General features: G+C 46.5%; 1 protein-coding gene across 1 annotated transcript; it reads right to left on the minus strand.

Annotated features, from left to right (window-relative positions):
* Positions 1 to 119: 119 nt before the first annotated feature.
* Positions 120 to 22,523, minus strand: si:dkey-91m11.5 (PH_BCR_vertebrate and RhoGAP_Bcr domain-containing protein). Its single transcript, XM_047048486.1, has 23 exons — positions 20,608 to 22,523; positions 12,147 to 12,328; positions 11,259 to 11,363; positions 10,976 to 11,161; positions 10,203 to 10,310; positions 9,924 to 9,981; positions 9,752 to 9,804; positions 9,340 to 9,480; positions 6,653 to 6,774; positions 6,353 to 6,518; positions 6,021 to 6,140; positions 5,733 to 5,808; positions 5,516 to 5,620; positions 5,318 to 5,392; positions 4,896 to 4,993; positions 4,661 to 4,783; positions 2,628 to 2,687; positions 2,307 to 2,416; positions 2,047 to 2,186; positions 1,786 to 1,920; positions 1,505 to 1,610; positions 1,161 to 1,323; positions 120 to 1,037 (listed from the first exon to the last, which is right to left on the minus strand). Exons 1-23 carry the CDS (start codon positions 21,941 to 21,943, stop codon positions 948 to 950), a joined length of 3,858 nt encoding a protein of 1,285 aa, XP_046904442.1. The 5' UTR covers positions 21,944 to 22,523; the 3' UTR covers positions 120 to 947.
* Positions 22,524 to 22,695: the final 172 nt, after the last annotated feature.

Here is a 22,695-nt window from a genome sequence, read left to right on the forward strand (position 1 = left end):
TTTGACAGTTGATTTTTATCTTACATTATTGAAGATGATGCCATATAGAACTGTCATTTACATAAAGAGCTTGTAGTTCAACTTATTAAACACTTTTTTTCATTAAACCACAACTAAAACAAAGGTGAATACGTTTTTATTAGGTAAACACATCGTAGGCCTACAGCAGAGAAAACATTTATAAACACTCAAGTAAACATGCCTGCACGTTAAATGTCTTCAGAATCACTAACATCTTACAAAATAAAGAGCATTGTGTAAACATCAGGTGCTTTCAAATGTTCCTATAGGGAATCAGCAAGGAAAATGTTGGCACAGGTGATGGTTAGATAGACTAATAACCTAACATTTCCTAAAACATTATCAAGCAACGTTAACGATACAGCGCACATGTCCTATCCATTAATGTAGGCTATTACAGACCGTGTCTAGTTAGCCTTTTATGTTTCTAGCCTTTCATGTTTTTAGCTTCCATCAGTGATACACTTGAGCGTCCCTGTAATGAGCTGATTGAGTCATATATAATTACTAGACATAGGCAGCATCATTAATTTTCTACCATTGTCTAGTGATAGTGTTGAATGGGTCCAGAAATACATAGTGCATTATGATAACATCTTAAAAACTAGGTACGTGTATGAACTACCAAACAAATTCGAATAGAAGTGCAAATATTGATCATAAAAACAACTTGTGTACAAAATCAAGGAATGGTCGGAGTAATTCAAATAAATGTTTTTCTTAAATCCAATCTGGGGGTAAGGTCAATGCATGGATCTCTCATAATGTCAGAGGCTTTGGTCTGGTCCATTCTGTGTGCTTTTGGCGTCCTCTAGTGGCCAAGGCTAGCATTGCTGCTCAGCAGCATGTACTTACTCCAACATCAGCCATTCTAGCTATAAACTGACAATTTCCTGTACAATTTTCGGAGAAGTCGTCGTTTCATGTTATACTTCAGTAGAGAAAAGGAGGCTTTGACGTTTGCTGTCAGGGGTAGGAATGCTCTCCAGTTGAAGGAAATATAACAGGAGCTGGACCTAAAAGCAACAAAAAAAGAATTAATTATAACCAGAGTGTTGCACCTGCTATGAGTTTCTGGGCTTTGCTCTGCACATACCATTGACACCCTAGAACAAGTCAACTGTCAACCCTGATAGTACCTGTGACATGACCTCCAGTGACCAGCTGTCATTCATAGTGATGGGCTGTGAGGTATTGACTTGAATTTTGCTGTCTTTCTCAGACGGACGGAGCAAGGTGGGGCCAAAGACAGTGGCCAAGTTGTGGAACGACATCTTGTTGACACACTCATTTTCAGCAATCCTTCAAGAGGGGAGGGAAACCAGAAATGTAGCTTACAGGATGCTTGATACGTATTGATTCCCCATGACAAATGCTCTACGACAAGCTATATCTATTGCCAACGGAGGGGGAGTTTCGGCAACTTTGTTTGGATGGAACTCATATTTACAAATGAGGGTTGTTGTGTTTCTAGAAACCGTACCTCTTCAGGTGATCCAGCAGGAAGAGGAAGGTCACCAGATTGGGTTCAGGCAGAGACATCAGCAGGTTTAGCATGCAGCTCTCCTTAGCCACACTGTCTGATAGGGCTGCAACACATGAGAGAAAATAACACATAACAGACATTTTATTTTTATGTATCATTATTATCACTGGTGACAAATCACCAAGGTATTCTTTTACCAAAAGCAACTTACAACTGTGCATATAGTAAGTGTATAAATGGATCAAGGTTTTGGGGGGGGTAACAGCAGAGATACTGACCAATGCCTCCAGCAAAGTTGGGGTACAGATCGTCAGTGAAGAGAGGTTCTGGCAGTTCGCGGAAATACAGCTTCAGTGTTCCAGCAATGGCATTCACATCCATCTCCCTCATCATCACCGACACATCTTTATTGTCTACCAATCAGAAGGGGATATCAGCACCAGAAATTAAGTAGAGAACACTACCCGAATCTATCCATCACGGCTATCGTATTACAGTAGATTTCGGTTGTTTGTGAGGGGAGAGAGATGTGAACTCACTGGCGTCGAAGGCAGCCTTCAGAGCCTGGATGTCTGTGGCCACTCCCGAAACACGATAGATGCCCACTTCCTCCATCCCTCTCCTCTCTATCTCCTCCACACACTGCCTCACGATGAGAGGCACCTTGGAGCGCTCCCGTCTGTCAAGGACACAAGCGTTCCTCACGGTCAGCATACCGCGTCGGATTTCTGTTTATCCTGGTATATTAGTCCCTTTGTGAACATACACGTCATGTTTCGTGGCCTCTGCTTCAACTCACTTGGTCACGGCGCTGATTTTGACCCCAAACACCCCTGACTGTTTCCGCGATGGCATTCTCTTCAGGCTGAACTCCCGGCTGGTGAACTTCATTGACAGCTTCACCTCAATCTGTCCCCAAAAATGTGTTGTACTAATTTTAAATCGCATCAAACATTGTCACCTGCTGCTTGTCCTTAAACCTTGTAGCTGGTTCAGGAGATGATGCAAGTGTAACATCATAGATCCACGGCTACAATGCTGTTAAATATGTAATCATCTCACTATGGTGGAACTGTAGATTTAAAACTTTGGAAGCAGTGATGACTTTCCAAATACATACCCCATTCATGGCGATGACTGTCCTCTGCCAGTCTTTGTTCTGTAGTGTTTGAGGATCCAGCTGGAAAACGTTACCTAATTGTTAAACTGGGTGTGTATCATAAATATGACACATCAATGAAATACACTGTAAAAACAAGTTCAAAGTAACAACAACACATTATATAAACTAACATTCATCAGATCTTCATCTTAGTCTTTCGTTTAAAAGATTGGGTATTTTCCTCCTTTACTTCCCATTCTCCAAACATATGTCTGGATCTTACATACTGTACCAAGTGACACTCAATCATCCTTACATAAGCTCCACATGGTTGGGTACTGTCAGCTCATGTCACTGATCTGTTTTAATCATCTGACTAACACCGATCTGCCAGCGTTCATTTGGCGTGATCAGGCACGAGTGTTAAGATAAAATCATCTCCAAGCAGGTGGGAGTTCTTCTGATTATCTAACACGCCAGATGTCCTTTCACCCAAAGAACAAAAACAATTCAATCTCATTCGGATTATATCTTTGTTTCTTTTTACGTAACACTATCAGCGCCTCCCAAAATATAATGAACCACATATACGCATCAAAAAGAAGAAAAATAGCAGATAAATTCATTTTCATGACTTTTGGAGAAAGGCAAAAAGGTCACTACGAGCTCTACAATGTTTACCCCCAAAATACCATGTATTTTGAATACCTATCCATCCACATACAACCACCAGTCTCTGCGCTGTATGGTTACCTTCTGCCTGAGCAGGGTGTTGCGGACTCGCCCCCACAGACGAGCCCCCGTGCCCTGGGGTTTCCCAGGACCTGGGTCCCCTTCCTCCTCCAGACTGCCGGTGCTAACGAACCGGCTGCTGATCTGATCCAAGTTCTGATCCAGCTCGCTTTCGCAAGTGTCACTCATACTCTTCTAGTCTCTTGGTCTCAGTATCTACTTTTGCAAAGCTACTTGAAAAATGAAAGAAAAAAAAGCTGTCTAGATAAAATCAAATCTGTAAACGTAGTTCCATATTACAAGACCAAGCACCCACAGTCATGTATATGGTCCAGTTATCCACAACAGTGTCCTACCCACGTCTTGTCCTCACCATAGTCCAGCTACTTTCTCTCCCGATGAAAACAAGATGAACAAAGCCAGCTCAGGGACCACATTGTTTTTCTGTTGTCCCACATCCCAGATAGATCTGTGGATTAACTCCTGAGAATCCCCTCCTACCCAGATTACGGACGCGTGCCTGTAGCTGCCCAGAGCTGCCTGGAAGCTCTATAGGTCCAGCCTCCCCGGTGGTCTAGTGGATCCACAGAGGTGGCCCCTGACCCTAAACTTGAGAACTTTGCTAGTTCCTTTCCTTCTCCTCCTCCTAAATTCTCTCTTTTAATTCCATAACATGTTCGGGACAAATAAACACAAACAGCATGAAGAATCTTTCTTCCTCTAATCACAAACTAACGTTCCACTGAAAGGGTCAGGGAGAGGACATTGAGTCATGACCAGGGTGCTGTTCACTACCCCTGAAAGTGATCAGTGAAGCAGCATATTGTGCGTTTGCTCTGAGGCCCTGTCATTGCCTGCTAGTCTTTTCTTTTCCTCAAGTTCTTTTTGCCTTGAGCGGACGGAGAAAAGTCAGTGACTTTCAAGGAAATATATTTATCTCAGGCACTGTAAATGCCCACCTATAAAGCAGAAAGAGCCGTTCTTTGGCTGATCAAAAAATGGATTCTCTCTATGTTCCCCTTCCTCCCTCGTGTTGGAGGACTGCCAGATGATGCATTTGGCTATCCTGTCTCCAGTCCCAACTGTCAACTCCCCGTCTGTCCCAACCTTGCACCAGGCAACAGTGACCAATCGACAACCCACCAACCCCATGTCTTTTCCGCACCATAGGGTGGATCCTCACCACCAGCCAACCATAGACCACATAAGTCCCTCTCACAATGGAGTGTCATTGGAGTTTCAACATCAACATTCTCCTCACACATATTTCAAGTTGCTGGAAAGGCAGAACAGGATGCCATATCCCTCATCCCCCTCACCTGCAGCTGTCCTTTGGCCATGATCCTGTCCGTGTTTTCCCCGTCCTCCTTGGTTCTGTGGCAGCACTTCTCGTAGCACAGCAGCCTCAGGGTCTGCGAGCCCTCCAGTTCAATCTCAAACTCCTGCATGGCATACAGACAGATCAGTTGACTGGTGTGCTGATATACAGTAGAGGTGACAGGTGACTATGAACTAGGTCACCTCAGGGCTGCGTGCTGACAGACTGTATCTCACCTCGTTCCAGTTGGGTTCTGTGGAGTCTCGGTACACGCGTGTCTTGGCCTTGTTCACAAAGTAGCCAAAGGAATCCACCTCCAGAGTGCAGTAGAGATCTGAACAGAGGAGCAACTGCTTTTAATCCGGGAAAACATCCTAGCTGAGCCTTTATAGTAACTCCGAAAGTAATTAGGTCACAAATACTGATTTGGGGGTACAAATGCTGTACATTTAGGTTGAAGAACCACAGGGGCTAATCCCACATATAAGCCCTCCTGTAGGTATCCAACATTGACAGAGAGACTAAGACTGAGCAGATGGGATTGACAAGGAGGCCCTCCTGCACCTAATCACCCCCTCCCCCCCCCCCCCCCCCCCCCCCCCCCCCGACCTTGGTGACTGGATTATTACCAAGAATATGAAAACTAAATGCCACTTACTTAAACTCTGTTTGAGCCCTGACGCAGAGTGAACAATGACATTCAGGAAGCCATAGAGCCCAGATGACTCATCCTCTGCAGACAAACAGGAGGACAGAAAAGAGAGCACTGATTGATTTTCTTTTTATACATCGGAACTGTCAGAAAATATTCTCTGTGGCAAATATCTGCCTTGTCAACCCGACTTGTACGGCCTACCTTCTTTAGTCATGGTCATTGGGAGAGTATGGACTGTCTGAAGCTTCACACACGAGTTGGTGAGCATCTGCAGCTCCAGAGAGGTCAGAGAAAAGCTTTTGAAACCTGCAGCAGAGAACATGACAGAGGGGGTGAATCTGATGGTCACCACGCAGTGGCAGTGTTGAGACAGTAAAGTGGAGAATAGCAGAGAGGATGTTGCGGAGAGACCCCTCACATTTCTTCTGCTGCTCCCGGATGATCTCCCTCCACTCTGCGCGCTCGTAATCGGAGGAGATCAGGAAGGTAAAGCCCTGTGTGGAACACAAACGGCGTTAGAACAATATTACAGTCCGAAACCCTCTGGGGACAGGCTGTACCACATCACCGCACCTGTAGAGGGCAGCAAACCGCCAAACAAAATGACAGACCAAACCACGTATGACCCAGCAGGCAGATAAAGGGACAGTGATAACACTGGGGAGTAAGAGAAAGAGGCTAGCCCTAACTCTGTGGGCTGTCTCACCTTGCCGTTCCGGTTGGCCACTCTGAAAGCCATAGTGGGGGACATGAGAAGCAGCAGAGACTCCTGCTCTGACAGCTTCTTCCTCATCCTCTCCATCGCCTTCGCCCCTTTAGTCGTTCTCTGGAAATACGAAAGAATTAGACTTGGCTGACGTTCAAACACAAACGTCCACACACAACAAAAAAAGTGTCACAATGGAGGCTGTTCTATTTTAAGGTCTACTTAAAAACACAAGAGTTCGTGCCAGTTTTGATGATGTCGAAACAAAACGTGTGAATTGGTTGTGATATCAACATTCAGGAAATCCTCTCTCACGTGTCCCGCTCTAATACCTTCTCTCTCTGGATGTCATTCTTGATCTGGGATATCTTGATCTTCATGGCGTCGATCTCCTCATCCTGGACCAGGGGGATGGGGGTGGACTCTGAGTCCTCGATAGTCTGGAAGGTGAGATCTGCCAGTGGGATGTACCACTTACAGTCATACTGCTGACCTTTCCTGGACACACACACACAGGACAGGGAAGCACCATCACACACCAAACACAGAGAAGGGGAGCCTACATTACTTCTAGTTCAGGTAGACCAGTTGATGTAGTGGGTGTTGACGGTCAAGGGACGGCACGGACTCACCCCGCCGTTTGTTTCTTCAGCTTGGCGCAGAGCAGGAGGTCTGTGAAGAGGAAGACGTGGCGGAGCTTCCTGGATCCCTCCGCCAGCTCCACCATGAAGCGGTCTCTGAGCAGCTGACGGTTCTAGGTTGGGGGAGAGGAGGAAACCACACACTGAAGGTTCTAGGTTGGGGGAGAGGATGAAACCACACACTGAAGGTTCTAGGTTGGGGGAGAGGATGAAACCACACACTGAAGGATCTAGGTTGGGGGAGAGAAGGAAACCACACACTGAAGGTTGTAGGTTGGGGGAGAGGATGAAACCACACACTGAAGGTTCTAGGTTGGGGGAGAGGATGAAACCACACACTGAAGGTTCAGAGGCACTGCAACGCCATTGTTAGGACTGTTTTGAAAGACACTCCATCTTCACTGTTCCTGACACCAGTGGGAAGGGGGGGGGGGGGTATTTTAAATTTAAATTAAAAATACAATATGCTCATGGTCTGGTATTTGAATTTCTCAACTACAATGATCCAGTGTCACCCTGAGGCTAGTTGCTTATCCTATAACTTGACAACTGGTATTGTGTTTAGTACACTTCCTGCTGTCCCAGATACACAACGGTTTAAAAGCAATATTTGATCCCATCAAAGTGAACCCACAAGAACTGCTCAGCAGGCAACAGAGACCTCCTCATTCATCCAATCCCCTGTTGACAAAACACAGATTAGGGGAATAAACTGTTGTGGTATGGGGTCACCACACATTTCATTTGCCATCAGGGTTTTATAATCCCATGACAACTGAATTGTATGTACAGTAACATGGAAAAGGAACATGCTCTGGGTAATTATGGACTTCAGTAGAGCTATATGATGAATGTGAACAGACTGGCCTATACAGGACCTTCCCCAACCCTAAACTGCTAATTACACCAATGACGTAAACAAAGTATACTTGTGTATGTCCCCAAATACATACAGTTGATCCTATTTATATACTTGGACCCAGAAATGTGCTGTATGACATAAAGCTCAGTTCAAACCTCTAACCGCGGTCTCTGTAACTGTCTGGTTGTTCTAAAAGCGCTGGTGTTTTCAGTAACAGATCATCATTTCAGCACTTCCTGTGATCCTCCCAGCCTCCCTGCCAGGCCAGCAGGCTGTTGACGGAGGCTATGACATCTGGTCTTCCTGTGGACGGGCTAGAGTTTAGGGTGTCGGTGTTGTTCATCCTAACCTTTGACCCTTGTACACAGCGCTGCTTATATTCACACACACGGTACCCCCTCGCCCCCCCCCCCCCCCCCCCCCCACCCCTGTGTGTACCAAGAAGGAAAACTCCACAAGGGAGGAGATTTCTGGGTTCCAAATTCCTGAATTACATTGGGATCTGATTGAGCTGTTTTCATGTTCCCTTTTAAGACATCTAACTACAAAAAGCTGTAGGAGAAGCCTACCAAAACATAACTACAAAGGACTCAAGTCATCACAGTAATTACACTGTGCATACACAAAACTCATGCCGCGTACAATACACAAACTAAGCTTCACTAGTTAAACTAAGTAAAGTCAGAGCCAGACTGTAGGCCCAAACATGAAATATACATTCTAGACGAAACTCCACACTTGTACATTTCATGTACTCATTTACTTATAATAAGAAGTCCTAATGTGAGGGGCGGCAATGAGTGGGAGTTTCCAGTAATGATAGAGGAAGTTCTCAATCAGGGAATCTGAATCAGAGGGGGTCAGGGGGGTGAAGGAAAGAGAGAGAGAGGCAAAGCTAGTGCAGTACTCATGAGGAAGGGTGGGCAGATGCTCGATAAGACCGGTGGCAGGTAATTTCTGGGAAACGGAGCTCAGAAATTTGGAGAGAAGGATGGGAGTGACCAAAGATTAGGCAATGGGCTTTCCTGGTATCGTCGTGGAGACCCTAGGCCTCTTGTGTTTATACTAGTGGGTCATGTGCTTCCTCTAACACTCCCCCTTCCTCTGCTAATAAAGCAGACAGGCAGAGATGACTCAGCACAATCTGAGTCACCAAGCTGGTTTATTACAATTCCCAGACGCATCGTTCTCAAGGCTTTTACTGTTGCACGACAGAACGCTCACACACCGTTACCACTTTGACTCTCAGATGTCTGTGAATGTGCACGCGTTTGGTGTTTGAGGTAATCCATCCTGGCCACATGAAATACCGTGGCGTGATAAAAACAAGAGAAGACAGTGTTCTTTCCCTTCATCAGGCAGTGCCTGCAACTCATATCCTGACAACCGGCTAAAGGTCCTCAAATACAACCTACACAATGAAGCACTGTTTAACTTACTAGGATATGTGTGGCCACAAACACATATGGCATTACAAGGAAGGTCAAAGCACTCTCTGTGCCCAGTCTGTGCCACTGTGCCTGCCTGTCAGACCACTGGATTTGTCCTTGGCAGAGAGAGCAAGTGTTCCAAGGCGGGTACAGACTGTACCCCCACCTACTGTGACCCTTCTCTAGTGCCGCGGCGGGGGTGGAGGGGGTGGGGGGGTGGAGGGGGTTGAGGGGGGGATTTGAGTGTGAAATAAAAAAGCAAGCTACACTGCATCCATAAGAATAAGTATACACTTCTTGGTGAGTGCCCAATGGGATCTATTCCAGGCGTGCAGTCTCGTCCAATCATGAAGCCGAGACACTAAGCCACTGCTTCCCACACTGACCTCTCCCTTTTTGATTGTCATGGACTGCCTGCGCGGAGTGATCTCCTCGTTGATGCTGGACAGGAAGTTCTGGGAGATGCGCAGGGCGTCCTGCAGCAGAGGGTGGTCCGGGTGGCCGGAGGGAGTGTGCTTCAGAAGGTCCTGCAGGGAGAGAGAGAGATAGATAGATAGAGAGAGAGAGAGAGAGAGAGAGAGAGAGAGAGACAGAGACAGAGAGAGAGAGAGAGAGAGAGAGAGAGAGAGAGAGAGAGAGAGAGAGAGAGAGAGAGAGAGAGAGAGAGAGAGAGAGAGAGAGAGAGAGAGACAGAAATCCAGCTGGGTCACGATACATCTTGTGTGATTGTGAAGTTTGGTGTCAACAGACTGGGAGTGTTGCGCGGGGTGATGAGGAGTGAATGTTTGTTTGACGTACATGCAGAACGAGGGTGCTCCGGGTCACTCTGTCCACTGGTTTATAGAGCAGGGCTGGGAGAGGAGAGGGGGATACAGGAAATTAGAAACAGCTTGTACCCTTTTTGGGGGGTGGGGGGCACAAGTTTCTTATAGTATGTTTGAAACGTCTCGAATGAAGTTGTTTCACTTACTTTCCAGTGAATGTTTGGCCTGGTCTTTGCACTCCTTTGCCGTCCTGACCTTAAGATTCTAAGGGCAGAACAGGAAGGTCATCTTAGCGTGTCAAACATTAAGAAGAAGATCAAATCACTGCTAAACAGCTCCATTAGCCACGAAGGCGCTACTACTGTAGACACTGGGGGAGTGTTGAAGTTGCCTAGTCGACACTTCCCTAATGCAGCTGCACAACATCAAACAGTGGCTTGGCCGCCACACTCCCCTTGCCCCGCTGTGAGTGGTGCGATACATACCTCAGATATTTCAGCAAACTGGATGTTAGCCTGGCAGCACTTGTCGGCCGTCTCCACGGCAACCTTATAGTTATCCACAAAGGCCCTGTACACTCCCAGCTGGCTGGCCTATAGTGGTGAGAGAAGCATGGAACACAAATGTCTATGAGAGTTTATCTGGTAAGGGGCACTGGTGCGTTAACTGAGGCGACATAGTGGAAAGGTGCCCTCTCTAGTGCTGCATACACACAGCCAAGGCAGGCCTGTCGTGCTAGCTGTTTTTTTCCATAAAACACAAAAAAGATTTATATTGGTATACTGTAGAGCTAAGGGAACACTCATAACATGACAGTTTCCTCACTGGCTGAATGGCTTCTGTGTGTGCCTGCCCACTATGTGTGACATCTTTTTCTCCTTCTCCTTAATAGCGAGGCTGCTCTTCTGGTGGGGAGCGTCTTAAGAGTGGTTTGTTCCTCTTTATTGCCTGTCATGTGGTAAAGCAGGCTTTTATCTGTGCAGGAGATGTCTCCAGGCTGTCTGCTCAGCTGCATCCATCGCACGTTAAAGCCAGTCTTTAACTCCCCTCGTTTTTTCTTCTCAACCTCTCCTTCTTTCCACTAATATTAATGATCAAAGTCGGTCTACTGCCGCAAGACTTATGATCTGAACTGTCTCCGAAAGTGACTGATTGACTTAATAACGACCTACAAAAATGTCTAAAATGCTTTCGGAGTGTGAGGGAAGTCTGGGTGAACAAAGGAACTCTAGAATGATCCATCACAAAGCAACCGCACCAGTTTCTGGAAGAGATCCCCCACACACTGGTTGTGGCTCCAGTCCTGGACTCTGGGTAGCAGCGCATCATAGAAGTCCTTGTGGATGTCATGGAGCTCTGGCACCTTGAAGAAGATGATCTCAATCTGCTGGATGGTGAGCGTCGGCTGGGACGTGGTGGCAGCGGCTCTCAGCGGCTTCATAGGCTGGTGGAATCAGTTGAAGACCAAGGTTAGTGTGTGTGTGTGTGTGAGTGTTTGCGAGAGAGCAAAACGGTTCCCATGGTTTTCATCCGACACATACCAGAAGGAGAGCCTCCAGGTGGCTGAGATACATCTCCTCGCTGGCCAGGATCCCGGACAGAACCCACTTCCTCATCTCCAGCCCTTTCTCTTGATCCAGCTCGCCCTAGAACGGGGGGACGGAGAGGGAGATGAGTGAGAGGAAGACAGCGTGTGAGAGAGATGCAGAGATAACAGTTCCCCTGTTGAGACTTCCACCAGGTTTTTTGGAAACAGAAGCAATCTTCACTAATCCCCTCAGAGTTCAGAGAGACCTCTTGAGCCCCTCGGGCAGGAGGGAATGTTCTCCAGGGAAGAGAACACCACAGATTTGATGAATACTACCATGGGATGCAGAGGTCAAGCCTAGATCAAAAGTGTACTGTATCTGTGGTTTTCTTAACCTGGGATCTGCAGTTATTGACGGTCCAAATGCATCTGTCAGTTTAAGTTCAGAGCCACACAGAGCTGCTATAAAGCAGAGCTCTACAGACTAGCTGACATTCTCCTGACTGACTAGTGAGAGGAGCCTCACTGGTTTGAACCTTTGAAGATCAGAGAGGGGAACACATCACAGGCCTGGGACTCACAGGGAGAGCAGGGGTGGGCTGGGATGTGGCTGAGGTATACAGGATGCGGTTGGGAATACCCAAGCCTCACTCAATTAAATACGACGGGGGATCCAGTGGCAGGTAGGTGGAAACGACAACCAGGGGACTGAGTGCTGAGTGTGGTGGCGTGGGTGAGGCACAAGAGACACTCGTGGAGGGGGATGGAGAGTGGACGCCAGGGGATGGAAAGTGGGGGACGGCAGTGGCAGAAGTGGGGCAGTCAGTGAAGGGACAAGGGCACAGGAACAGGAAGACACAGACACAGAGGCTCGTAGTAGCGGTTGACCCAGTAACATTACCGAGAGAGTGGACTCCAGAGAGCCGGAGGAGAGTGTTTCTCGGCTGCTGCGGCTTTTGGAGCGGAGGCGCGGTGACGGGGAGGGGGAGGTGCCGAAGGGCAGGAGGTCGTGGTGGCTCTGGCTGTCCTCGCTGGCCTCCAGGTCGTAGCCATAGGAAAGAGGGGTCCCGCTGTAGGGGGCCTCTGTGATAACCATAGAAACAGGTAGGGTCAGAGATTATGTCAAACACGAATGCTGACATCTTCAACTACAGCAGTTCATAAACTCTCCCTAACATTGTATCACAAACCAGTTTAATGCACTGGCAACTGAGGGTATGGCAAAGGCACATTCAAAACAACAATTGAAACAATTCTCTGACAATAAAAAAAACTTTTAAAAAAATATTACAAACAACTCATTTTTTGGCCCAATGCTGTGTCTCTGTGTTTTAAATCCCTTGTGACCCTCAGAGAGCCTCTGTCCAAATCTAGTTCTGAGCCTGTGCCGGGCACACAGGGTAGTTCTGAGTCTGTGCCGGGCACACAGGGTAGTTTTGAGCCTGTGCCGGGCACACGGTAGTTTTGAGCCTGTGCCGGGCACACAGGGTAGTTTTGAGCCTGTGCCGGGCACACAGGGTAGTTTTGAGCCTGTGCCGGGCACACAGGGTAGTTTTGAGCCTGTGCCGGGCACACAGGGATTTACTCGCAGCAGAGGATCAGCACACACATCTGCAGACGGGTCCCACTCTGCTCTTTTGTGATGGAGAACACTACAGGTCCCTCTCTAAATCCCTACCACACAGACGCAGTACATGGTGTACTGCTTTATATGCTCTACTTTCTATCGAACTAGTAACCCAACAAGACAGAACCAAAACCTGGTAACAACTGAGTTTCTCCTTACATCTCAGCCAGATCATCTCCCTATCCTTCTACTACATGTACAGTAAAAAGCGACATGCTGTCTGGGAAATGTCAACAGCATCTAATGTTTGTGCTTCACCTATATGTTTCCTCAATCAGTCATCTGGCAGTGGAAAAACAAGTGGTAAGCCCTGTTATTGTCATCTTGACTCCACATCACTGTCTATCATTACCGGCAGTTAGTGTGTGGAAACAGGCGGAACAGCTCGAGTCAATGTAGTGATAAAAAGAGGTCTGTTTGACTCGTTTGGGGTCTGGTTAAAATAGCACTGACGTCAAGCATGTGAAGATTACACAGTGACATGAGTTACACCATGACAGGATGACAGTAGATCACCTTTGCTTGGTAAACAAGGGAAAGAGGATTCCGGAAGCGACAGAAGATAAAGCCAGACCCAGAGGAGAGACAGCCTGACAACCAGAGACCACGACAAAAGGCCTGAACAAACAGGCAGAGTCTTGCAAACAGGGGCCACTGTGTTGACTCTGGAGTCGGACACTATAGCAGGCTATGGCAGCTTCTAAACACAGGGGAAGTAGGTGTGAAAGGCCATTCTGTGTTCCTGGCAAATAGCTCAAAAGTTCTGGCACAGGATGAATACACATCCTCTCGTATGTAGACCTGGTTTTGGAAGCCAGCGTCAAACCGACACGCTAATCTTAAAAAAAGAAGGAAAAAAAACGCCTGTAGTATTAACTCAGCATTCCTTTTCTATGAGCCTTTGTCTGTGTCCTTTTTTAAACTCAGAAGATTACTTATCTATGGGAGCATGGAAGAGGAGGAAAACACCCCAGAAAGCCATGGAAGGAACAATAGATGTAACTTCTCTGACTACGGTTACTAAGGAAGTGTCGAGGCAGGACTGTCCGGAACATTCAGCGATTCATCACCCTCAGAGAGGAAACAGTCACTCTGCACAAGGTCATCTTTTCTCGCCACACGTCTCCCCCTACTTCCATCCACACAAAAACCTACACTCCAGCATGTACACAACCACGGCTGCCCTACTTGAACCACATCACATGTTTATCGACCTGGCCTCCGCTCAGTGGACAACGAGGGGGTAGAGAAAATGCGGTGAAAATGGGTTCAAACTCAAACACTGTTTGACTAGGTGGTTAGACAGCAGAATCAGTGTAGGACAGCTACCCCCCCCCCCCCCTCCCGAACAAGGGTCAAAATGGTTTCAATTGTGCAATCAAGCTGCAATAAATACATGATAATGACATTGCATAATAGTGCTTAATCCAACAGCTGTGGCGAGACCCTGCATCCATGAAGCAGGATCAGGGGCAGACATTCTTCTGGACAATTTAGAGATGACAACAGTCTTTCAGTGTTCTAATACCATCCAACTTCAGGTTTAACACGGTCCAACTTTGATCATTACATGATGTACAAGTCAAGTAGCAGTTTAGCACTTCCCCAAGAACATCTATTTTTAGATCATCTTCAAAGTTTATAATTGATCATCAAATTGTTAGATAGATAGATCTATTATAACACAGGACAACAGGACTGACCTAAAATAGCAACAACTGTTCAGAAAGCAAGACCACAAGTTAGGTTATACGCAATGTCATCCAGTGCCACTATCAACGTGTGCAGCACAATACTGTTCGGTAGAGGATTACGATGGTGGTGTACATCATAGAGAAACATTCACAGACCTGTAATCCTAATCCACATATTTGTAGCCTATGGACCAAACCATCTCCACAGTAAAGCAATGACAGATGGGTAGCCAGTATAACTCTACAGAATAAGAGAAACAAACAATGATTTAACATCGCAATATTGGATTGAACATGACCTTGGAAGAGGCCTGAGTTCACACACGGTTCAAAACAATACAGGTCAGGATATCCTTTACAAAGGAATACATCCCTTGAAATAGAATTTGGCTCGTCTTGAGTAAACAGTGTAAATGGAGCATGTTAGACATCTGATCAAATACACAGATGCCTTGTGTTGATCTCATAGATTCCTTCCTAAATTGGATTTAGATGTGGATCCAAATCTCCATGTGGTGTGATCATTAAAACTCCAGTAAGTAACCCATGGTTGATTAAAATTCGCCAGAACGTCTCTAAAGAGAGAAGGATGGAGTGTTCCTTCTGAAAGTGAACCAGGAAGTGGTCCAGACAGAGATCAGAGTGACAGGACAGGGATCCTGCCCGGACCATCTGGAGACACTAACTGCTTGATTAAATGTTCTAAACTGAGACCAGCCATTCTGTCCTATTGACATTGGGCATTTAGACTGAAAAAGGACAAAAACAGAACTTAAATACGTGTATCGACCCTGCATGGACAGGGTTCGCGTTTCCTCTAAGCCCAACTGGAAAATCATTGTCCGTAAATCATCATGTTAGTATCGAGAACAGCAGAATGTCAGTCTTTGTGTCTCCTCTGCTGGATGAGTTTAGCTGCAACAGCGATAAAAAAAGGCAGTAGCAAATACCAATGTGTGATGTTGTGAAAAGGTCAGTGCCACTTTATGGCTCCCCCTAAATGGATTCTCCTCCTGCCTGTGTGGTCACTGGGGAGACAGGGCTCGGAGATTGACCAATCGGAGGGGAACCGAGGTGGTGATGGTTGGTACACATACTGTAGCCCTTCATATCCCCATTTCAGCTCTCCTCTCACTTCATAAGGTGAATGCAGAGCAGTGGAACTCTGGCCAATTACTGATGCATCCCTTTATTTAGCTCACTTGGTGACACAGATCTTTGTGCTACAAAGAGTTGCACTTCAACCCACGCTGCTGCAAAGGCTCCATTCATTCACGGCACAAGATAGGGGGCTACTGGGGCTGGTTCTGCACCCGCACTTCCCCTCAGCACATCTGTTCTCTCTCCCACCCAGCTTCGCCCATCAGGTTGAAAAGAAACAGGCTTGTGGCATCTGTGATGGGGTGAAGCTGGTTCAACAGCCCCTTGAAGGAGCTGACTGGATGTGTTGGCAAGTTGTCAGAGGCCGAGTCAACCAAACATCAGCACATCCGAGTCCGTCCAAAGAGCCTGTTAAAGTAGGCGGGGGCTGGGAGGCAGACCACAGAACCAGAAGAGGCCGAAAAGACCCACCAGCTCTCTGCTCAGATCTGTTATAAAACACCCTAAAATTAGTGCCAACCAGAGAGCATCAAAAGGCTGGTGCTCAGCCGCCCAGCCAAACACACCTACTAATCAGGGTGTTTAAATAGCTCAGGATGGCCACGGTAAGGCCCTGAAGAAGAGAATATCCAGGTCCAAAAATTACTCCAGTGTGTGACCTTATAGAGGAAAGTCAAACTCACTTGAGCTCTGTGGTAGAGCACACATACACACACACACTCAAAATAAAGCTGTGATAGCAGTGTGAAATAGGGGAGAAAAGAGCCATTGGACAACCATGTGGTCTTATTTCTTCATATCACACGTTCAATTATTCATATCACAACACCTGTGTGCTGTCGACACAACACCAAAACAGAACCCTGAAACAGACTGTAAGATTTGGTTCAGTGGCAACATCCACATGTGTACAATACCGTATCAAGCTCTCCTGCATGGTGGATGGTTTCTAAGAGTTGATCAGTCATGTGAAACTTAGATCTCAGCTCAACATGGTGGGTCTGGCCTGCCCTAAAGGGACTTTCATTCAGAACACAAGACAAAAAAGCTCTGTATGTAAACGTGGAACAAAGATCCTAAACTAGATATTCATCATCAGTTCCGTGCTTTTTTCCGTGTACCGTCTAATGCGCTGAAAAACAGCAAGACCCATGTCCTGGACGTTCATTTTAAAGTACTTGCATGAAAGGGTGTTTGTTAAAACAATTTCCAGCAGCTAAGGGGCGACAGAACGAACCCCCGTGGGGGTCAGGTTGTCGGGGAGGTGAGCTCACACGCAACTGTATGTTTCGTTAGCCGTGGTCCCCACACAGCCCACAAACAGCTGAGGCATTCCATAAACACTTGGCCTGCCAGCCAGCAGCACAGAGAGCCCTTTGAGGAGTCGGGAGCGGGAGGGGAGGCTAAGACCAGGGGGGCCAGGGGGGTTAGAGGGAGCACGAGGGAGGATTACAGAGGAGAGGGAGGCCTCGAGGAAGGGCTGTGTTGGCTAATAAACATTTCACGCAGAGCTCTGCCATTATCTGTAGGAAAATGTGGGTGAGGAAAGTGCTTCCAAATCAACCATGAGTCTCTAAAGCACAGTATTCCGATCAAAGCTGGTGGCATGTCGATCCTTGCATCATGTGCAGGGGTAGCTGAAAGTGTCCCTGCGGAATTGAGAAAGATTACCGGAGTGTTTGTTTCTGTCTGCAGCTGGCCTGGCCTGCTACTCTGATCTTCTGCCAACTGTCCACGCACACTTTCTACTCTACCATCTTATTAGCAAGGCAAACACCTGCAAGGACAGGTGACACGCACAGGCACACGCGTGTTTTTCTGCCGTGCAAGTCCCACTTCCTCTTATACATTTAAACTCAAGGAGAGGGAGAGGCCACATTTTTCGACTTCCTCAACCACTAAACCCAAAGTTGTTGATATTCAGGTACAAAGACTGGCCTGTCTGGGAGTCAAAGTACCAGCCAGAAATACAACCTCCGTGGTGACCAGCACCTCTCTAATTCCTGCTGACGAGGCTGATATAGCCCTAGACTGGAGTCAGACACTCAGATCTGATCACTGTCAGACGGACTAACTGAAGGCATTACATTAGTGTCAAAGCTGAGCTGGCATCAAGCCTCTTCCAACAGTGAAGTCTCCAGACATCTTAGAGAACTTGTTTTTTTTTAAACTTCTGACATGCTACATAAATAGATTCAAACAAAAGCTACAGGTGGATATTATACAGGGCTGTTCAGTGCTAAAGATGCACATTATACCATCTTTAAAGATGATCACACATAGCTGGGATGTGCACACAGTGTCTGGTAGCTCCACTCTCATGGCCAGTGACTTCTCCTCTCCTATGAATAAATAAACCATTAGACAGTCTATAGCAAAGCCAGACTCTCCCTCATACATAAGAAAAGTCCATGGCAACTGGCATGTCCCAGCCATGATGATAATAAATTATGGCAAAACAGACACACAAGAGAGTTGCCCTCCTTTAAGGCACACAGCTAATCAGCAGCTCTATTCACAGCCATGACAATTGGCCTAGATAACCAAAGACCAGAACACAGTCCTGATTCTCAAAACTCCTATTCAAAGAAAAGAGACCCCAGAGATGTGTCAATTTTAGACTGACCGTGTTCCTTATGACTACAAGAGGGAGGTGGATGAGGCTTGGTGGTGTATGGCACAGACAGGCATTTGTTAGACAGTTATGTGGCCACTGGCTTCACCTCCTCCGGATCCATACACCATGCCAGCCAGGAAAACCACGCCATCAATGATGCCATGTGTCTACCTGCCTGGCAGGCCAAACATGACCGTTTTCTTTTTTTTTTATATATATATATATACAATCTTTTGCAGTCCAAATATCATGCCAGAACAAACAAAGTACGACTGACATATGAACACTATGCAGCCTTAAAGTAATTTGAATGCTTACATAACTAGGGTGCAGTGTCCCTTTAGAACATTGACATTAAGCTAGCTCTACAAGGCAGATTAAATGGAATTTGCTGAACACTACAATACATTTTACGAAAAAACAAAAGAATGCTTTCCCAGAAGTTAGTAACCTTAATAGAAAACTGTGGATTGTCATTCTGTGTCTCAAAACCTCCGATAACCAGAGCACTGATCCAGCAATGTGCGCAATAATGTTATGACGACATCAGAAAATAAATCCAGATCTCTTGTAATCCATAAAGCACTGTTTGCATGAGGCAGTAGGACTTTTACCTCTCAGGAACGTGTCCTTTTTTAAACAGGCAATAAAGGCTCAACAGCACAAGGTCTGAAGGACATCTCTCTCGTAACTGAAATCAGTGGGCTATTGCGTCCTTTTTGTACCATGTCTGTACATGTAAATATACTGGGTTTAGTAGAAAGGACTACATGATATTCTGTTTTATAGTTTCTAAAAAATAAGTTATTGGTCACTAGGCCCAAATATTTGCACCCTGGCCTGGACTCACTGCACAGCAATCTAGAAACCGTTACTCTATTTGACGGCTCCATTCTCTTTCCCCTCCTTTGGGAGACATGCACAACCAATTTATTTGCCAAAATTATTTACACTGTTTTGACAAATACTACAGGGTTTCACAGTGTTTTGCAGAGCTGTGTTTTGCAATGTCACAAAGGAAATAGCATGGCAAAATAAACCAGCCACAGAGCAAATGGATTTGCACATTTCTGTCATCAGAGCAGCATGCTGCTCTGGCTTACTGTTCATGCTGATTATTTCACAGACTATTTGTGAGCTTCTTGCATGTTTGGTGTTAAAGTCTTATGCTTTGTACCCTATGCACTTACATAACAACAGCCTGTTCTCATCTACAGCTTAATCAGCAGCACAGTGAGTAAGGTTCTTTGGAAACACAGACTTATTTACTACTTTTGAAAACTGTGTTCATGTCCCCAAGCAACAACATGTCTTGAGAGGAAGTTTATGGTATGGTTTATGCTATGGTGTCCCAACATTTGTCCTACGAGTTTTCCAATTGTGCCATGAAAATATGACACATTTGTCTACAAATATCAGATAGCTGTTAAATTCAGCAAAAATGGATAACAAAAAAATAAAATATTTTGTATCCTCCATCTCTGTCCTTGGCAACACAGTATAGACCACCCTATCCCACACTTAACATTGTTACATTGTTGCAGTGTCAATACATGTACTGGATGAGTGATCCCTCTATTGTGTTCACACTTAACAACAGGAAACACTGATGCCTGAAATTTGGATGGGAAGCCATGTGACACACTTTGAGGTCCCCATCCTCCTCTTAGTGAGAGTTGTCAGCCCTTTTCCTCCCCCACCCCCAACAAAGAGCCTCCCTAAATTCATCACGCTACACAAACCCCTTTAAGTTAATTACTCAGTGCCAAGGACAACAACGCTGATGCGTGCTGACACGAAAACACTCTGGGTGGACTGGCTGAGTGGTTGGACAGCCCGAGGGCTCTCGGTATCTCTGTCAGAGCTTCTCCAGAGGAGCACTAGCCACCACTCAATAGAAGAGAGCAGAATGGGAAGAAAGAGATGGCAAGGCACACTTACAAAGGCACACGGAAAACAAGTCCTACTCTCTTTTAAAAAAAACACCGGGGTACTTTAGGGTCGTGCTGTATTAAAAGGACTCTAGATAATCCCGTGGGAAGCATTTAAGCAGATTTGTATCAGATCAAATGAATTCCTTCCTTTTAACATAATGTTGCAGGTGCACTTTACCACATTACTGCTATAATCTGGATCAAGTACAGACAGGACAAGTACAGACGTCCTTCAACACAGACAAGAAAAAGATGGCCTTGAGCATGCATTAAAAGTTTTGAAGTGCCTTTGCTTCTTAAACAGTTTGGTGTGATTGATCCCGAAAATAAAACAGGGTTATGATTTCTTTGAAACACACAACAAAAAACAGGAGAGCTTGCAAACCTACCCAAGTCTCCCTGGAGACTGTTGTCATGTGAAGTTCTACTGGATGTGATGGAGTCTCCGTCGCTGGGCCAGATCTGACCCGTTCTGCGGACCCCCACGACGGAGGCCTCTGACACCAACACCTGCTGCATGAGACGCTTCTGGGACAGGGGCGTGGGGGGGCTACTGCTGTCAAAAGACTGCTGGGAATTCTGGGATGGTGAGCGGCTCTTCTCCCGGTACATGCGATAGGTGGTGGGGCTGGGGGACACATGGCTGGACTGGCTGGAGGAGAAGTCCTCCTCGCTGGACGTGAGGTTCTCATTGGAGCTACAGTCTGGCGTGTAGCCACCGCCGACATCGTCGCAGCTGCCAGGGGAGTAGGAGAGCCGCGGCCAGGTGAGGTGAGAGTCTTCCTCGACGCTGTGGTCTCTAATGTGGATGACCCGTCCCTCCCCATCACTCATCATCCCCCCTACGTACACACTGGTGTAGGGCTGACAGTCCGATGCCTGACGCTCCGGTCGCCCCCCGTTGGAACGGATGACGCTGTCCTTCAAGAAGTGCGGGTTGACCTCTGCGTCGTCGTACACCCCATTGTAGCCACAGTTGCCCTCGGTGGATCGGCCTCTTTGGATGGCCTTGCGGAGGTCTCCAGACACGGCGAACAGGTTCCCGGGCAGGGAGTGCAGGGATCTCTTGCGTTCCATCTGCATGGCCTGGCAACCCAAGCTACTGATCTTGTCTGAGACCTCCCTGTCGTTGACCTTCACCAGCCCTTTCTCGTGGTGGTACTCCATGTTTACATAGAAGGGCCTCTCCGCTCCTCCCACCACTGACGATCCCTTCCCCTCTCCGGCGGTGTGAGAATTTGCCCTCTTGATGCGCTCAAAGTTGGACCTCAGAGCTGCCACTGATCCCATGCCCATCTTGAGTGGGCAGTCTGTGTCTGTCTCTGTGGAGCACGCCGAGGGCCTGATGGGGGACACCCTCTCCCTCTGTCTGGACGGAGACTCCTCATCCACCTCTCCCTCCGGACACTCATCCGCAGGCGGCTCGTCTGTGCAGGTTGTCTGGTTGTCTGAGCAACTGGGCTGGTCTCCCGTGTTCATGAGACTCACTCTTTTGAAGCCCCATCGCCCGCCGTCATACGTCTTCTTCTCCTTAGCCAGTAAGGTCTGCAGGTATATCATCCGAAAGCGTTCCTTGTTCACTTCCTTCTCCAGGTGCCTGATGGATGCTTTGCATTTCTCCAGCTCCTGTTCAATGTCCATCGTGGACTTCAGTTCCATGCTGGGTGGGTCTGATTCTGGAAACTGGGCTTTCCATGCCTCTACAAAACCCACTGGTTCAACCATTGTTTAATAGAAAAGGTTATGCCCAGGAGGAAATTAATAATATATATTTTTTAAAGCATGACTCACATTCTTTTACCAAAGCACACTACTCATGATGATTGAAGAAAAAGTGTGAAACTTCTTTTACACGTTCTTCATTGCTGCATAAAAGTGATAGAGAATGATTGACAATTTAGCAAGATCCTATGAAAACGGAATGAAAGTTGTTGCCAATAAGTTATTCTTGTCTTGTCTTGTCCATGGAAATATTTCACTGATCCTCATTCACACTCAATGATTCTTCATTCATCATACAAACAAAAATTGAGCAATCTTCATAAGAAAGTTTTAAAAGCAAAATCCAACATTCCGAATTCGATTCATGCCAGTTAATAGTGTTCTTGTTATCATGCTTTCTTCTGCAATGTTAAACTGATGAGTTGTGCGTACTACCTTCTCTCCGATCACAAACACTGATGTTTTGCTCCTGAAACACAGTTGAGTTGAGGTAGGTGCAGCTGAGAGTAGGAGGAGCTACACTGTACTGTTTTAAAGACACAGGCCTGTCAAAGGAGTCGCTAACGGAGTAGCCTGCATCTTTTTATGTTGACTGTCAAGGGGAAAATATATGTAGTCAAAAGTACTAAACGCCATAATTTAACATCATTAAAATCTATCTGATAGATACATATAGATATATATGTATAATAAAAAATAAGTATTATCCTCCCTACCTCCTTACCCCCCGTCCACACACACACACACTAGTTTTG

This window comes from Hypomesus transpacificus, chromosome 24, assembly GCF_021917145.1.
Source record: "Hypomesus transpacificus isolate Combined female chromosome 24, fHypTra1, whole genome shotgun sequence".
Taxonomy (NCBI): Eukaryota; Metazoa; Chordata; class Actinopteri; order Osmeriformes; family Osmeridae; genus Hypomesus; species Hypomesus transpacificus.

Bases quoted from the DNA above. Each gene is read 5' to 3' on its own strand.
- si:dkey-91m11.5 (XM_047048486.1), bottom strand. From the start codon at position 21,943: ATGGTTGAACCAGTGGGTTTTGTAGAGGCATGGAAAGCCCAGTTTCCA. The intron at 6,519-6,652 runs GTGAGTCCGTGC...GTGTGTGTCCAG, and splicing joins CTGAAGAAACAAACGGCGGG to GAAAGGTCAGCAGTATGACT. The intron at 1,038-1,160 runs GTACTATCAGGG...TGTTGCTTTTAG, and splicing joins CACTGGAGGTCATGTCACAG to GTCCAGCTCCTGTTATATTT.